Genomic DNA, 12,920 nt, shown 5'->3' on the forward strand with positions numbered 1-12,920 from the left:
TCTGAAGTAACTCCGAATATTATTTAAAGTTGAATACTAACCTCTCTGATTGGCAGCAAATCCTGGGGAACTTTGCATACTCCTAACAAATAAAACAAAGTAATTAGACATTAAAAATCTTCTGTTGTCAAAATATACTCTGATTTACTTGCAGTCACACCCGAAATAAACTGAGTTAAAAAGCAATAGATATCTCTAAGACAAAAAAAGAGAAGCATATTTTTTGTGGGGCAAGGGGTAACCAAATCTTATTTGGTTTAGTAGAAAAATAGTGGCATATAAACAAACACACACACAATTTTATCACGTTTATCACACAATTTTATCTAATGCAATGTATTAGAGAGCTTTGACATCCCATTAAGAATACAATTTGACTTGACTTTAGGAACTTAATATATTTAAGAAAGCTATACATATAAAATTTGACAATTATCAATTATCTCTTTTAATTATAGAGATGGCTTCCCAGAGAAATTCTGATTTCACGTATGACTCCATAAATACTTCAGAATCCCAAAACTGATTTCAAAGGACATCCTGGTTTTATCATATTTGTGACTATGAAATTATTTCATCCAACCTCTAAAGGAGCAAAGCAAACATGTGAGAAAATTCACAATACAAGCTGATCCTCCTTGTACTATAAGTTGGAGTTACCCATGTATTTGGTAAACAGACAGACATTGTGCCACTGTCTTAGGAAATCTGTCAAATGCCTACCAACAAGATCCACAAAACTTATTGAATTAAATAAGCATTTTCAATAACACACAAACCAACCTTGGAGACTACCTGGCTAAGAGCCCTCTCTTTTTATGTAACACCCTGTCAATAAAATATCTCAGTAACTTTCTAAGTATTTATAGGTGTTAATACATTGTGAAAGTCACTGAAGGTTATTGGCAAGGGGAGAAAACACAAGAGTCAGGAAAGGGGAATACAGGAAAGACTAGCAAATAAGATGTGATACAGTTAGATATAAAACATTTGGGGCCATTTTAGCAGTTTAAATTGAGGAAGGAGAATGAGGCCCTTGATGAATTTAAGTGGGGTATTCACTTGTAGTAGCTCTGGGAGAAAGGGTAAGAAATCAAGGTTTTCATACCACACTGTGTAGTTAAATAAAAAATGTTATAAAATTGGTATCAATAGGGTTGGCATCCTTCTAAGGATGCTGAAACTGGCATTCCAAGGCTGTGATCTAGGTATAAGGTGAATATAGTACCATGTGAAAATTCTAAACATAGAAGATTCCAGAAGTATTATTATTCAAACTTGTTTCATTACAAGAGAAGCAGCAGCAGGGCATGGATTCCACACATCAATTCATGCAACTGCATAAGGGAATTCACAGAAGACTGGGATTAGAAGATCTGTATTCACAGAGTCTGGGATGAGATTTGTATTCTAGCCAGAGATCTGTCTGTAAATTGCTATGGAAACTTGGGAGTGTCATTAAACATTTCTATTTATTCTCAATTTCCTCATTTCTAAACATTTTATTAAAGTATGCAATATATTTCAAATTATTCCAATCAAAGACAAAGAAACATCAATAACCTCGAGAGTAATTTCAAAATTAGATTAGTGTTATATAAATGTACCGTGAGTCATAAGATTTTAAACTCAAAGTGATTCTTACATGTTTACACCCCAAAATCATTATACACATTCTGATAAGTTGATAAGCTTTTTATTACCTGATCTGAGAAAGTGTATGGTCTAACTTCTTCCACAGAGATGACATAATTGCTGGGACATGAGTTGATGTCTCTAAAAGAGGAAAAGTTTCTTAATAAACCCAGTTGGAGAAAATTCATTATTTAATTTGAATAGACAGAGGAAAACAATGAATGAGGAAAACAAACTCTTCTCTCAGCTGCTAACATTACGCTGGGAACTGAAGATAAGAGGCTGCTTTCTTTTCTGAAGCCAATGAATATCAGACGCAGTATGTGTCAAAATGGACATTTGTGAAATCTCTGAAGCTTTTGTAGATCAAAAATTTGGATCTTCTTTGAATTAAAAAATGACAAACTATTTTAAATCGTTATTCTATTTGCCATCATGTGACATCTGAAAGTGAATTAAAAAAATTTGACTTATAATAAGTAATCAAAAAAGTTATGGAAACTCCTTGAGTGTGGAAATTAGTTTTCTACATCCAATGTTTTCATGTCCAAATCACTGTAAATGCTTAGCAATCCCTTAAAAAAAAAAATCTGACTCAGAATTATAGGCAAAATTCCTGAGGACTAATTAGTCTTTTTTAGGATATGCTTTAAAACCACGATGGGAAACACATTTAAAATCTTTACCACATATTTATAAAAACTCAAACCAGAGAAAGCTACCTGACATAATAGTGGGACATAAACCCTCGTATTACAATAGCATATTGTTTCTGATATCATTTACACTCTAAACATTCCCGTAAGTTAATATAGTTTGGGAAAAGAAGACTTGGGCAGCAAGATCAAGTAAACTTGAAGAATTAAAAATGAAATTCAGGCCCTGAACTTTCAGGCCTATTACTTTCTATAGTTTCTAGTTTTGTGATCTTGGAGAAGTTATCTGGCTTCTCTAATCCTCAGTTTTCTTTTTTAAAATGCTTTTTTTTTGTTTGTTTTAAGATTTTATTGGGGAAGGGGAACAGGACTTTACTGGGGAACAGTGTGTACTTCAGGACTTTATTGGAGAACATTGTGTTTTTTCTAGGACCCATCAGCTCCAAGTCAAGTTGTTGTCCTTTCAATCTTAGTTGTGGAGGGCACAGCTCAGCTCCAAGTCCAGTTCACTCTAGAGCCACTGTTCAATCTTAGTTGCAGGGGGCGCAGCCCACCATCCCTTGTGGGAAGTGAACTGGCAACCTTGTGGTTGAAAGCACATGCTCCAACCAACTGAACCATCCGGCCGCCCAGGAGCTCAGCAGCAGCTCAGCTCAAGGTGCGGTTTTCAATCTTAGTTGCAGCCCACCATCCCTTGCGGGAGTTGAACCGGCAACCTTGTGGTTGAGTGCACGCACTCCAACCAACTGAGCCATCTAGTCGCCCGGGAGCTCAGTGGCAGCTCAACAGCAGCTTGTTGTCTTCATTCTAGTTGCAGAGGGCGCAGGTCGCTGGCCCATGTGGGAGTCGAACCAGCAACCCTGTTGCTCAGAGCTCACGTTCTAACCAACTGAGCCACCCATCCGCCCAATCCTCAGTTTTCTGATACTTAAAAATGGGTCTAAACAATCAACACCTCTCACTAGATTATTTTAAGGACTAAAACATGAAAACACTCAGCACAATGCTGTTTATGAACAGTACTCAATAAATGTTAAGCTTATTTCTTTTTCATGTTATCATTTTATGCTAATTACTTACTACTAATTCTTTTTTAAATTTGTACGCTGTGGAAATAATCATATTAGAAAACAAAACAAATTTTAACTTTCTCCGTAAAACATTAATTTAGGAAAGTATTATTTTATATTCTAGTCAATATAAGTCAGAATTTTATGACTGGTTCCTGTGTTCAGATTTAGACTACAAAGAACTAAATTAAAATATTAGTTTGAAATGTTATAACACACAGCAATGCCTGTTCATCAGTGTAGATGCACAGAATTAAGAGTTTTATTCTACATCTTTTTAAACAATTATTTTGTTATATTTGTTAATATTCAGATTTGCAATTTATCACTCAATATTAAACACAGAATATTTAGGTATTTCCCAGTAAAATTCATCTCATCATAACTGAGACAAGTTTTCTTATGGCTTTTAAGAGGCATTAATAGCCTTTAAAAATTCTAATTAAAATAATTAGATAAATGCTATATAAGATTAACAACAAAAAAAGTCCCTGAACCTGAGTTCTTACCTTTTGTTTTCATAGCTACATATTCATTCAAAATTGTTGTCAAGTTTTTTCCAAATAAGGACTGAAAAGAAAAAGATAAAGCATTACACAATCATATACTACTACCAATAACTTCCTACTATGACAACTTCATCATATAAGTTATTAAAAGACCTGGATTGCAGAGTAGCTAGTGAAGAAAGAGTAAAGAGCAAGTCATCAAAAATGAAAATAGTCATTGAAGTTAGGGGGTCGAATCAAATATTCTAAGGGTAAAGACTCGTTTGAGTAAGTCTTGACTGTTAAGAATAACATTGTGACTATGTTTCTTTAGCTAAAATAACCCAAAGGCATAAAAGCAGTTTTCAGCTGGGAGGTAGGGATCCAGTCATATAACTGTTTAAAAACAGTAAGGACCCACTCCTAACATGCCCTTTCTATCCTACAGGCCAGGTGAATCTGCCAAAGAACAAAGCAAACTATTGAGTGTAAGAGATACTCTTTCCAAAGATCGTACCTTCCTATTTCCACTTCTATTGTCTCATTTCATTCCCCCCCCATTCCTACTACTACTAAAGGGCAGGCTTTTATTACGTCGTTTGTCATCATATAATAAAATAGGGAAGAACAAGGGTTTCTAGAGCAGGCAGTTCTGGGTTCAAGATCAACAATTACTAGAGATGTGATAAATCACCTAAATTCTCTAAGGCTTACCTTCAAATATACAAATGAACATATTAATTCATAATCTTTTGTTGTAAAAATAAAGTTAGGATACATGTAACATGACCAGCACAATGTTTAACACATAACAAGTCATTAGTTCCCTTTCGTCTCCTGAAGTTGCATAGCAGCTTTCTAATTTGTTCTTCTGTCTTAAAGTCTAAGAAGTGAGGGGATTTGCTTAATACTATCTTGGTCATTATACCTTGCTTTATTTCTAATAACTAATAAATAACTGCTGAATGACTGCTATGTACTGAATGGTGTCCCCTAAGATTCATGTGACAACACAGCAAGAAGGTGGTCCTTTATAAGCCAGGTAGACAGTCCTCACTAGGAACTGAATCAGGGACATCCTGATGTTCAACTTCTCAGCCTCCAGAACTGTAAGAAGTGCTTGATTTTTAAAAAACGTAAGGTTTTTAGGGTATTACTGCTACTAGGCCCTCATAGCAGACAAAACTACATAAACACACAGACACGCTAACCCACATATACAAACGTGACTATATTTCTATATATATTTGTACATATATTAAACAACATGTCTTCATACTGATACTTGACTATAATTCAACACCACAGGTTTTATTCTTATGCTTATTTGTATCTTCTTTCTCAGAGTGAGAAACCTGGCTCCCATTATCTATAGTCTATTTATGTGATTGTGTAGAATTACTAATTTAGAAAAACTCAGATTTAAGATTCATTCATGTTGTGCAAATCAACAGTGTTATTTTTTATTGTTTAGTAGTATTCCATTGTATGAATATACCAGTTTGTTATTCATTTGCTGAAAGACACCTTGGTTTTCAGTTTTTGATCACCAGAGTTAAAAATTATTAAGCAGGTTTTTATGTGAACGTAAGTTTTTCAATTCACCTGGGTAAATATCTGGGTATATGTGTTGGGTCACACAGGGAGAGTATATTTAACTTTGTAAACAACTGCCAATCTGTTTTACAAAGTAGCTGTATGAGATTTTGCATTTTCATCAGCAATGAATGGAAATTCCTGCTGCTCTACATCCTTGCCATGAAGGATCTTAGTTTTTATTTTTTATACTATCCATTCCAATAGGTATATATTGATATCTCACTGGAGTATTAATTTGTATTTTCCTAATGATTAATGATGTGAAGCCTTTTTTTTCCCCCCCATATGCTTATTGCCATCCATATATTTTCTTTGGGACAGTCTTTAGATCTCTTGGCCACTTAAAAAAAGATTTTTTTTTTTTTTTAATTTTAAGAGCTTTTAATATATTCTGGGTACATATCCTTTATCGGGTATGTGAGTTGTATTTTCTTCTAGCCTGTGGCTTGTAATTCTTTTAATGCTACCTCTTACAGAGCAAAAGTTTTTAATTTGTAGAAAACTGAATTTTTATAATCAGTGCTTTCAGTATTATATCTAAAAACTCACTGTGAAACACAAGGTTACACAAAGCTTTTCCTGTTTCTTCTCAAAAGTCTTATGGTTTTACATTTTTTGTCTACAATCTATTTGGTTAATTTTTGTACGAGGTTATATGTAGAGGTTCTTTTTCTGTATCTGGATGTCTAATTGTTCTATCACCATTTGGCGATAAGATGATCCTTTCTCCACTGAAATGCCTTTGCACTCTTCTCAAAAGCCAGATTTGTCCCACTGATCTGTCTAAACTTCCCCTAATGTCACTCAATCTTGACTACTACAGCTTGTTGGTAAGTCTTAAAATAAGTAATGTGAGTCCTCCAACTTTTCCTTTTTAAGACTTGTTTGGTCTATTCTAGTTCCTCTGCATTTCCATATATAATTTAGAATTCAGCTTGTTGCTATCTACAACAATGCTTGTGGAGATTCTGATTGCAACAAATCTTTAGATCAAAACGGGAAGAACTGACATTTTAACAATATCGAGTTTCTCAATCCATGAACACAATATATCTCTCCTTTTATTCAATTCTTTGATGTACTTCATGTAGATTTTAGAATACACGTCCCATACATATTTTATTAGATTACCTAAGTATTTTGTTTGTTGCTACTGCAAACGGTATTTTAAAAAAAAAATCAATTTCCAATGGTCCATTGTGGGTATAAAGAAATACGATGACTCTATATATATTTTGTACCCTGTGACCTTGCTAATCTCTAGCAGCTTCATAGATTTTTTTTTAGGTTTCCTCCACAGACAATCATGTTGTCTGTGACGTGAAATGAATCTAAGAAGCCGTGTTTAAAATAAGATGACAAAGTATCATTTCAAGTAATATAGTTCTAGAATTTTTTTTTAACCAAAAGATGCTCTGTTAGTCTAGTGACCCATTTTATACTTGTCTGAAGTAAGGAACCAAACAGGAAAGGTTGAGCTGTTATAAAATACCACAAACAAGGTGACTTAAATAGACACCGATTTCTCATCATTCTGGAGGCCGGAAAGTCCAACAAGGTGACAGCTGATTTGGTTCCTGGTGAGATCCAACTTCGCAGCTTGCAGACATCCCTTCTTGTTGCTCCAAAGGCCTTTCTTTGATGTGTGTACATAGAGCGATCTCTTTCTTTTACACTTCTTCTGAGGGCACTAATTTCATGAGTGCCCCAACCTCATAATCTAACCTAAATCTAATTAGTTCCCAAAGGCCCTTTATGCAAATATCATCACACTGGAGTTTATGGTTTCAACACACAAATTTTGAAGGGACACAAATATTCAATCTGTAACAGGCAGTAAACAAGCCCCAAGACAAGAAGTAGTGAAAGTAATTAGAAATGAGGGTGTCATTATGACACTGATTTTTAGAGGCCAAGTTCTTAATTCACTTACCAGCTTTGGCATAAATGTATGAAAAGAAAAGCTGGTATTTTGGGGGTCTTTCCAATCATGCATGAATGCAAACTATCAAATTTCTGATAAATTTGATTTTGCTAATGAGCTGATTTTAAGACTCTGCTTATAGTCTCTTATGTTCATCAATGATGAAATATTTCCCTTAAGAAACAAATCACTCACCAGCAAGCAGGCTGGGATAAAACCTTCATCTGTACAATGTTCTGCATATTCTTTTAAATGTGAACTTTCCAAAATAAAAGTCTGGCAAGTAGAAGTGAGGTTTTCCTGTTGTAAATATCCTAAATGAAAAATAAAAGTTTAGGTAATTTCAGTAAATCCTACACTTTTGATAAAACTGCTATTAGAAATGCTAGAGACCCATGTTGGGCACACACACAAGAAGTGGAGCACTTTCATATCACAAAAACAATTTCAGGTTGAACATGCTGGGTTTTTATAGCCTTGCTTAGAAACACCAGTTTGTGCTGCCACAAAGTAGAATTCATAGAATAGGTGGCTGTTTAATGGGAAAAATTCTAACCAAACTGGAAAATAAGGTGTTTGATAAAGTGCAATTACTCCACAGTAATGCTTAGAGGAGAATCAACAAAGTAACAATAAATAAATAACTGGAGACCACTAAAGAAATGATAAATATTCTTCCACTCCATATTGACTAGGTCAGTAAACGATATAAATTAACTTACTGAATTAAAAAAAAAAAATCTATATTCTCCCAACGTTGCTATTTACTACTTCATTTATTTGCCTAATGGTTTAAGAAAAAGTTGAAGAAAATAACTACTTTGCATGAAACGTGAGACAGGCACTTCTTTGATGTTTTAATTTATGCTCTTTGGGAATCAAAGCATTAACTATGTCAATAAGAACACTGACACTCACAACTAACTGACATTTATGGAAAAATATTATGAACCAGCGCTCAGTACTTTTACACACATGGACACTTTATTTGTCCTGACTAGCAGCCTACCTTTGTCTCTTAGGATAACTAAGTTTTAACTAAACTAACCATGAAAAATCGTAGTATTGTACAAAAAGAACACTGGACAGAACATCAGGAAACCAGGTTCTTATTCTATTCTGTTAAAATAAACGTTGTGACTCTGGGACAAAAACAAACAAACAATCATCTAACTTCTTCAGGACTCAAGATGCTTCATCTATATAAGGCATCACACTTGTCTTGACTTGTAGATCAAATCTGGTTAAATTACTCCATTCAATCACTTCCCACAGCTCTCTTTAAACTTCTCAATTCTGAGCGGCTTCAGTAGGAATGGTGGATTGAGGACCTCCAAAAATCCTCTACTCCATAAAAGCAATGAGAATACTGACACAAGTTATTAAAGTTAATTTTTACAGACCTCTAAAAACAGTTTTGCAAAAACCTGAGAACATTTAAAGAAATGTTAGTAAGTACAGTGAACAATGTGACATTTTAACTTGCTTTATTGTCATGCTCATTTCCCCAGCTTAGTGGCATACTTGAAAGTCAAAAGCCTGCAATCATTGTGAAAACTATCAGCCTAGCAGCCTTGAAGGAATCAGATGGGGCTGGAATTTTTCCAAAGCCCAATCCCAGAAACTGTCTGTTTGATCTATGTTGACAATTCCCTTTAAAACCCCACTGGCATGGCTTGCCATTAAACTGAATCAGTGTTCATCCAGTGCGAACAAGCTTCTCCTTGCGCGTGTTTGCTTAAAACTATCAGCAGGAATTGCTTAACACCACAGCTGCCTGTGACACTGAATAACAGTTGGGGCAAAGAATAAGATAACCAAAACAACACCACCCTTAAAAAACAAACAAACAAAAAAAAAAATCTGGGGAACGAGAAGCCCTTAGGGGGCTTTGAAAAGCTCTGACATATTTCTGGGGTACTAGGTCACCTCCAAGTGTAAGGCAGGGCACATAGAAAAGACCTGACAAGGCCCTAAGCCTTCACTTCTGGCTGACCATGAGGCTCTGAGTAAGCAGAGATGCGAATGAAGGTTGAGGCAGAGTTGTCAACTGCTTAGATGAATGTTGAAGCCAAAGTATACACAGCCCCCTTGCAAACAACAGGAAATTTACTGATTCCAATCATTTAAGGAAATCAATGTCCAATCATAGAATATAAACTCAAAGCATAGACTTTACTATAGAATTAGACCAGGAAAACTAAACAAACACCAACTGCTAGAACAACAACATAGAATTTTAAACACAGGGGAGGGAGGAGAATTTGATTACAAGAGTTGTTACATTATTTAAAGTGTCTGGTTTTCAACAAAAAATTATGAGACATGCAGAGAAACAAGTGTGGCTCATACTGCGGAGGGGGGTGGAAGAGAGGGAACAGTCAATAGAAACTATCCCAAAGGAAGCCAAGACACTAGACTTAAGACTTTAAACTAGCTATTTTAAATAAGTTTGGAGAACTAGATATCTAAAGGAAAGTATGATAACAATGTCTCGTCAAAAAAGAAATAAAAGAGATAGAAATTATTTTTAAAAACCAGTAGAAATTCTAGAGGTGAAAAGTATAACTGAAATGAAAAATTCTCTAGAGGGGGCTCAATAGCAGATGTGAGGCAGCAGATGAAAGAATCAGTGAACTTGAACATAGACAAATGAGATTATTCAATATGAAGAACAGAGACAAAAAATGATGAAAAGTGGTTTCAGAGATCTGTGGGACACCATCAGTTGTGCCAACATAAGCATAATGGGAGTCCCAGAAGTAGACAGAAAAGGGCAGAAAGTATTTGAAGAAACAATGTTCAAGAAAATCCAAAATTCTAAGAAACACAATCTACTTATCCAGGAAGCTCAACAAACTGCAAGCAGAATCAATTCAAAGACAGCCATACCCAGACACATCATAATCAAACTGTCAAAAGACAGTGAGAATCTTGAAAGCAGAAAGAGACAAACTGCTCTCTGGAAATATTTAAACAAAAAAGGAAGTAACAGGAATAAAACCAAGAAGATATAAGATACACAGACTATAAATAACTAAATGGCAGACAAAATCCACACCTTATCAGTAATTATATTCAATGGTAATGGAGTAAATGCTCAATCAAAAGGTAGAGACTCACAGAACAGATAAAACACATGATCCAATTATATGCTCTCTACAGTAGAAACACGTCAGATTCAAGGATACAAATAGGCTGAAAATAAAAGGATGGAAAAAAAAAAGCATCCAAACAGTAACCAAATGAGAACTGGAGAGGTTACACCAATATCAAAGTAGACAGTAAGACAAACATCGTCACTATAGACAAAGATAATAAAAGTTTCAATCAATCAAAAAGATAAGAATTACAAGCTTATATGCACCTAACAACAGAGGCCCTTAAAACATTAAGCAGAAATTAACAGAAGTCAAAGGAGAAATAAACAATTCAACAATAAAAGTTATAGACTTCAATATCCTACTTTAGAGAGATCAACAAGGAAATTGAAGATCTGAACATTATAACCTGACTAAACCTAACAGATTTCCATAGTCCACTGCTGCACCCAATAACAGAAGAATACACACTCTTTTCAAGTGCGCATAAATATTTTCCAGTATAAAGCATAATTAGGATATAAAACAAGTCTCAGAACTTTTTTTAATAGATTGAAATCATACAGAGTATACTCTCTGACCACACTGAAGTGAAATTAGAAATCAGTAATAATGGAAAATAGGAAATTCACAAGTATATGGAATTAAACAAAATTCAAGATACCCAGGGTCAAAGAAATCACAACGAAAATAGAAAAAATTTGAGACAAATGAAAACAAAAAACGTAGCATACCAAACCAAAATTTATGGGTTGCATCTAAAGCAGTACTTAGTGATATATTTATAGCTATAAATAATTGTATTAAAAAGATGAAAACATCTCAAATCAATAACCTATCCCTCTACTTTATAAAACTAGAAAGAGTGTACCAAACCCAAAGGAAGCAGAAAAAAGAAAATAATAGCTAAGAGAAGAGACAAAAATAGAGAATTGAAAAAAAAAGACAAATCAATGAAACCAAAAGTTGGTTCTCTGAAAAGGTAAACAAAATTGACAAGCACCGTGTTTCCCCAAAAACAAGACTAGGTCTTATATTAATTTTTGCTGTAAAAGACGCATTAGGTCTTATGTTCAGGGGATGTCATGCTGAAAAACCATGCTAGGGCTTATTTTCCGGTTAGGTCTTATTTTTGGGGAAACACACTATTTAGCTGGACAGCACAAGGAAATTCAAAAAACACAGAAGACTTAATTAAAGAGAAAATAAAAAAGATAGTACTATCAACCTTACAGAAAGAACCTGGACTGTAAAGGAATACTATGAACAGTTGTATGTAAACAATTTAGTGAGCCTACGTGAAGTGGATTAATGCCTAGAAAGACAAAAACTAAACCAAGTCAAGAAGAAACAGAAAATCTAAACAGAGCTAAAACAAGTAAGGAGACTGAACTGTAATAAAGAAACTTTTCACAAAGAGAGACCTAGGATTAAATGGCCTCATTGGTGAATTTTACCACACATTGAAAGAAGAATCGGTAACCATCTTTCACAAACTCTTTAAAAACAGAAGACTTCCCTTTTCATATGAGGCCAATAATCCGATACTAAAACCAGACAAAGACATTACAAGAAAACTACACACCAACATCCCTTACGAAAAAGATGTAATAATTCTCAAAATACTAGCAAACAAAATTCAGTAACATTTAGAATTGATTATATACCACGGCCAAGTGAGACTGTGCCAGAAATGCAAGGTTGGTTCAATAAAACAAAAATAAATCAATGTAATATATTATATTAATAAAGGTCAAAAACAACATTATGATGTCAATAGATGCAGAAAAGTCATTTGACAAACTCCAACACCCTTTCATGATTAAAAACAAACAAACACTAGGAGTAGAAAAGGGTGCGGGGGAGAAGAAGAGAATTTCTTTAACCTAGTAAAGGCATCAATGAAACTCCCACAGCTAACATTGTAGTCAATGGTGAAAGGCTCAAAGCTTTCCCTTAGGATCAGGGACAAGGATGTCTGCTCTTGCCACATCTATGCAACAGTGTACTGGAAGTTCTAGCCTGGGCAGTTAGGATAGAAACAGAAATAAAAAGCATCCAAGACTGGAAGGAAAGAGTTATATAGCTCTATCTGGAGATGACATGATGTTTCATATAAAAAATTTTAAGGAATCCATGCACACACACAAAACATATTAAAGCCAATAAAGAACATCAGCAAAGTTGAAGGATACAAGATGAATATACAAAAACCATTTACATTTCTGTACATTTGCAATGAACAATCCAAAAATGAAATTAAGAAAACAATTCCATTTACAATAGCACCAAAAAGAATAAAATACTTAAGAATAAATTTAACAAAAGATTACACTAGGGGCCGGCCCGCTGGCTCAGGCGGTTAGAGCTCCGGGCTCCTAACTCTGAAGGCTGCCGGTTCGATTCCCACATGGGCCAGTGGGCTCTCAACCCCAAGGCTGCCAGTT

At 34.7% G+C, this 12,920-nt stretch overlaps 1 protein-coding gene across 4 annotated transcripts in view; it reads right to left on the bottom strand.

Moving 5' to 3' along the window:
- The window catches only part of NPAT (nuclear protein, coactivator of histone transcription), a 44,694-nt gene that overhangs the window by 22,208 nt on the left and 9,566 nt on the right, over positions 1-12,920 (bottom strand). For 2 of the 4 annotated variants that reach the window (XM_019714895.2, XM_019714894.2), the window contains exons 2-5: positions 7,568-7,686; positions 3,871-3,931; positions 1,704-1,776; positions 42-82 (exon numbers count right to left, since the gene is read on the bottom strand). In XM_019714895.2, the coding sequence (XP_019570454.2) occupies positions 42-82; positions 1,704-1,776; positions 3,871-3,931; positions 7,568-7,686 (294 nt within the window). The remainder of the gene's footprint in view (positions 1-41; positions 83-1,703; positions 1,777-3,870; positions 3,932-7,567; positions 7,687-12,920) is intronic. The other 2 variants (XM_019714896.2, XM_074335522.1) reach the window with 1 other exon arrangement.

Source organism: Rhinolophus sinicus, linkage group LG06, assembly GCF_036562045.2.
Source record: "Rhinolophus sinicus isolate RSC01 linkage group LG06, ASM3656204v1, whole genome shotgun sequence".
In the NCBI taxonomy this organism is placed as follows: domain Eukaryota; kingdom Metazoa; phylum Chordata; class Mammalia; order Chiroptera; family Rhinolophidae; genus Rhinolophus; species Rhinolophus sinicus.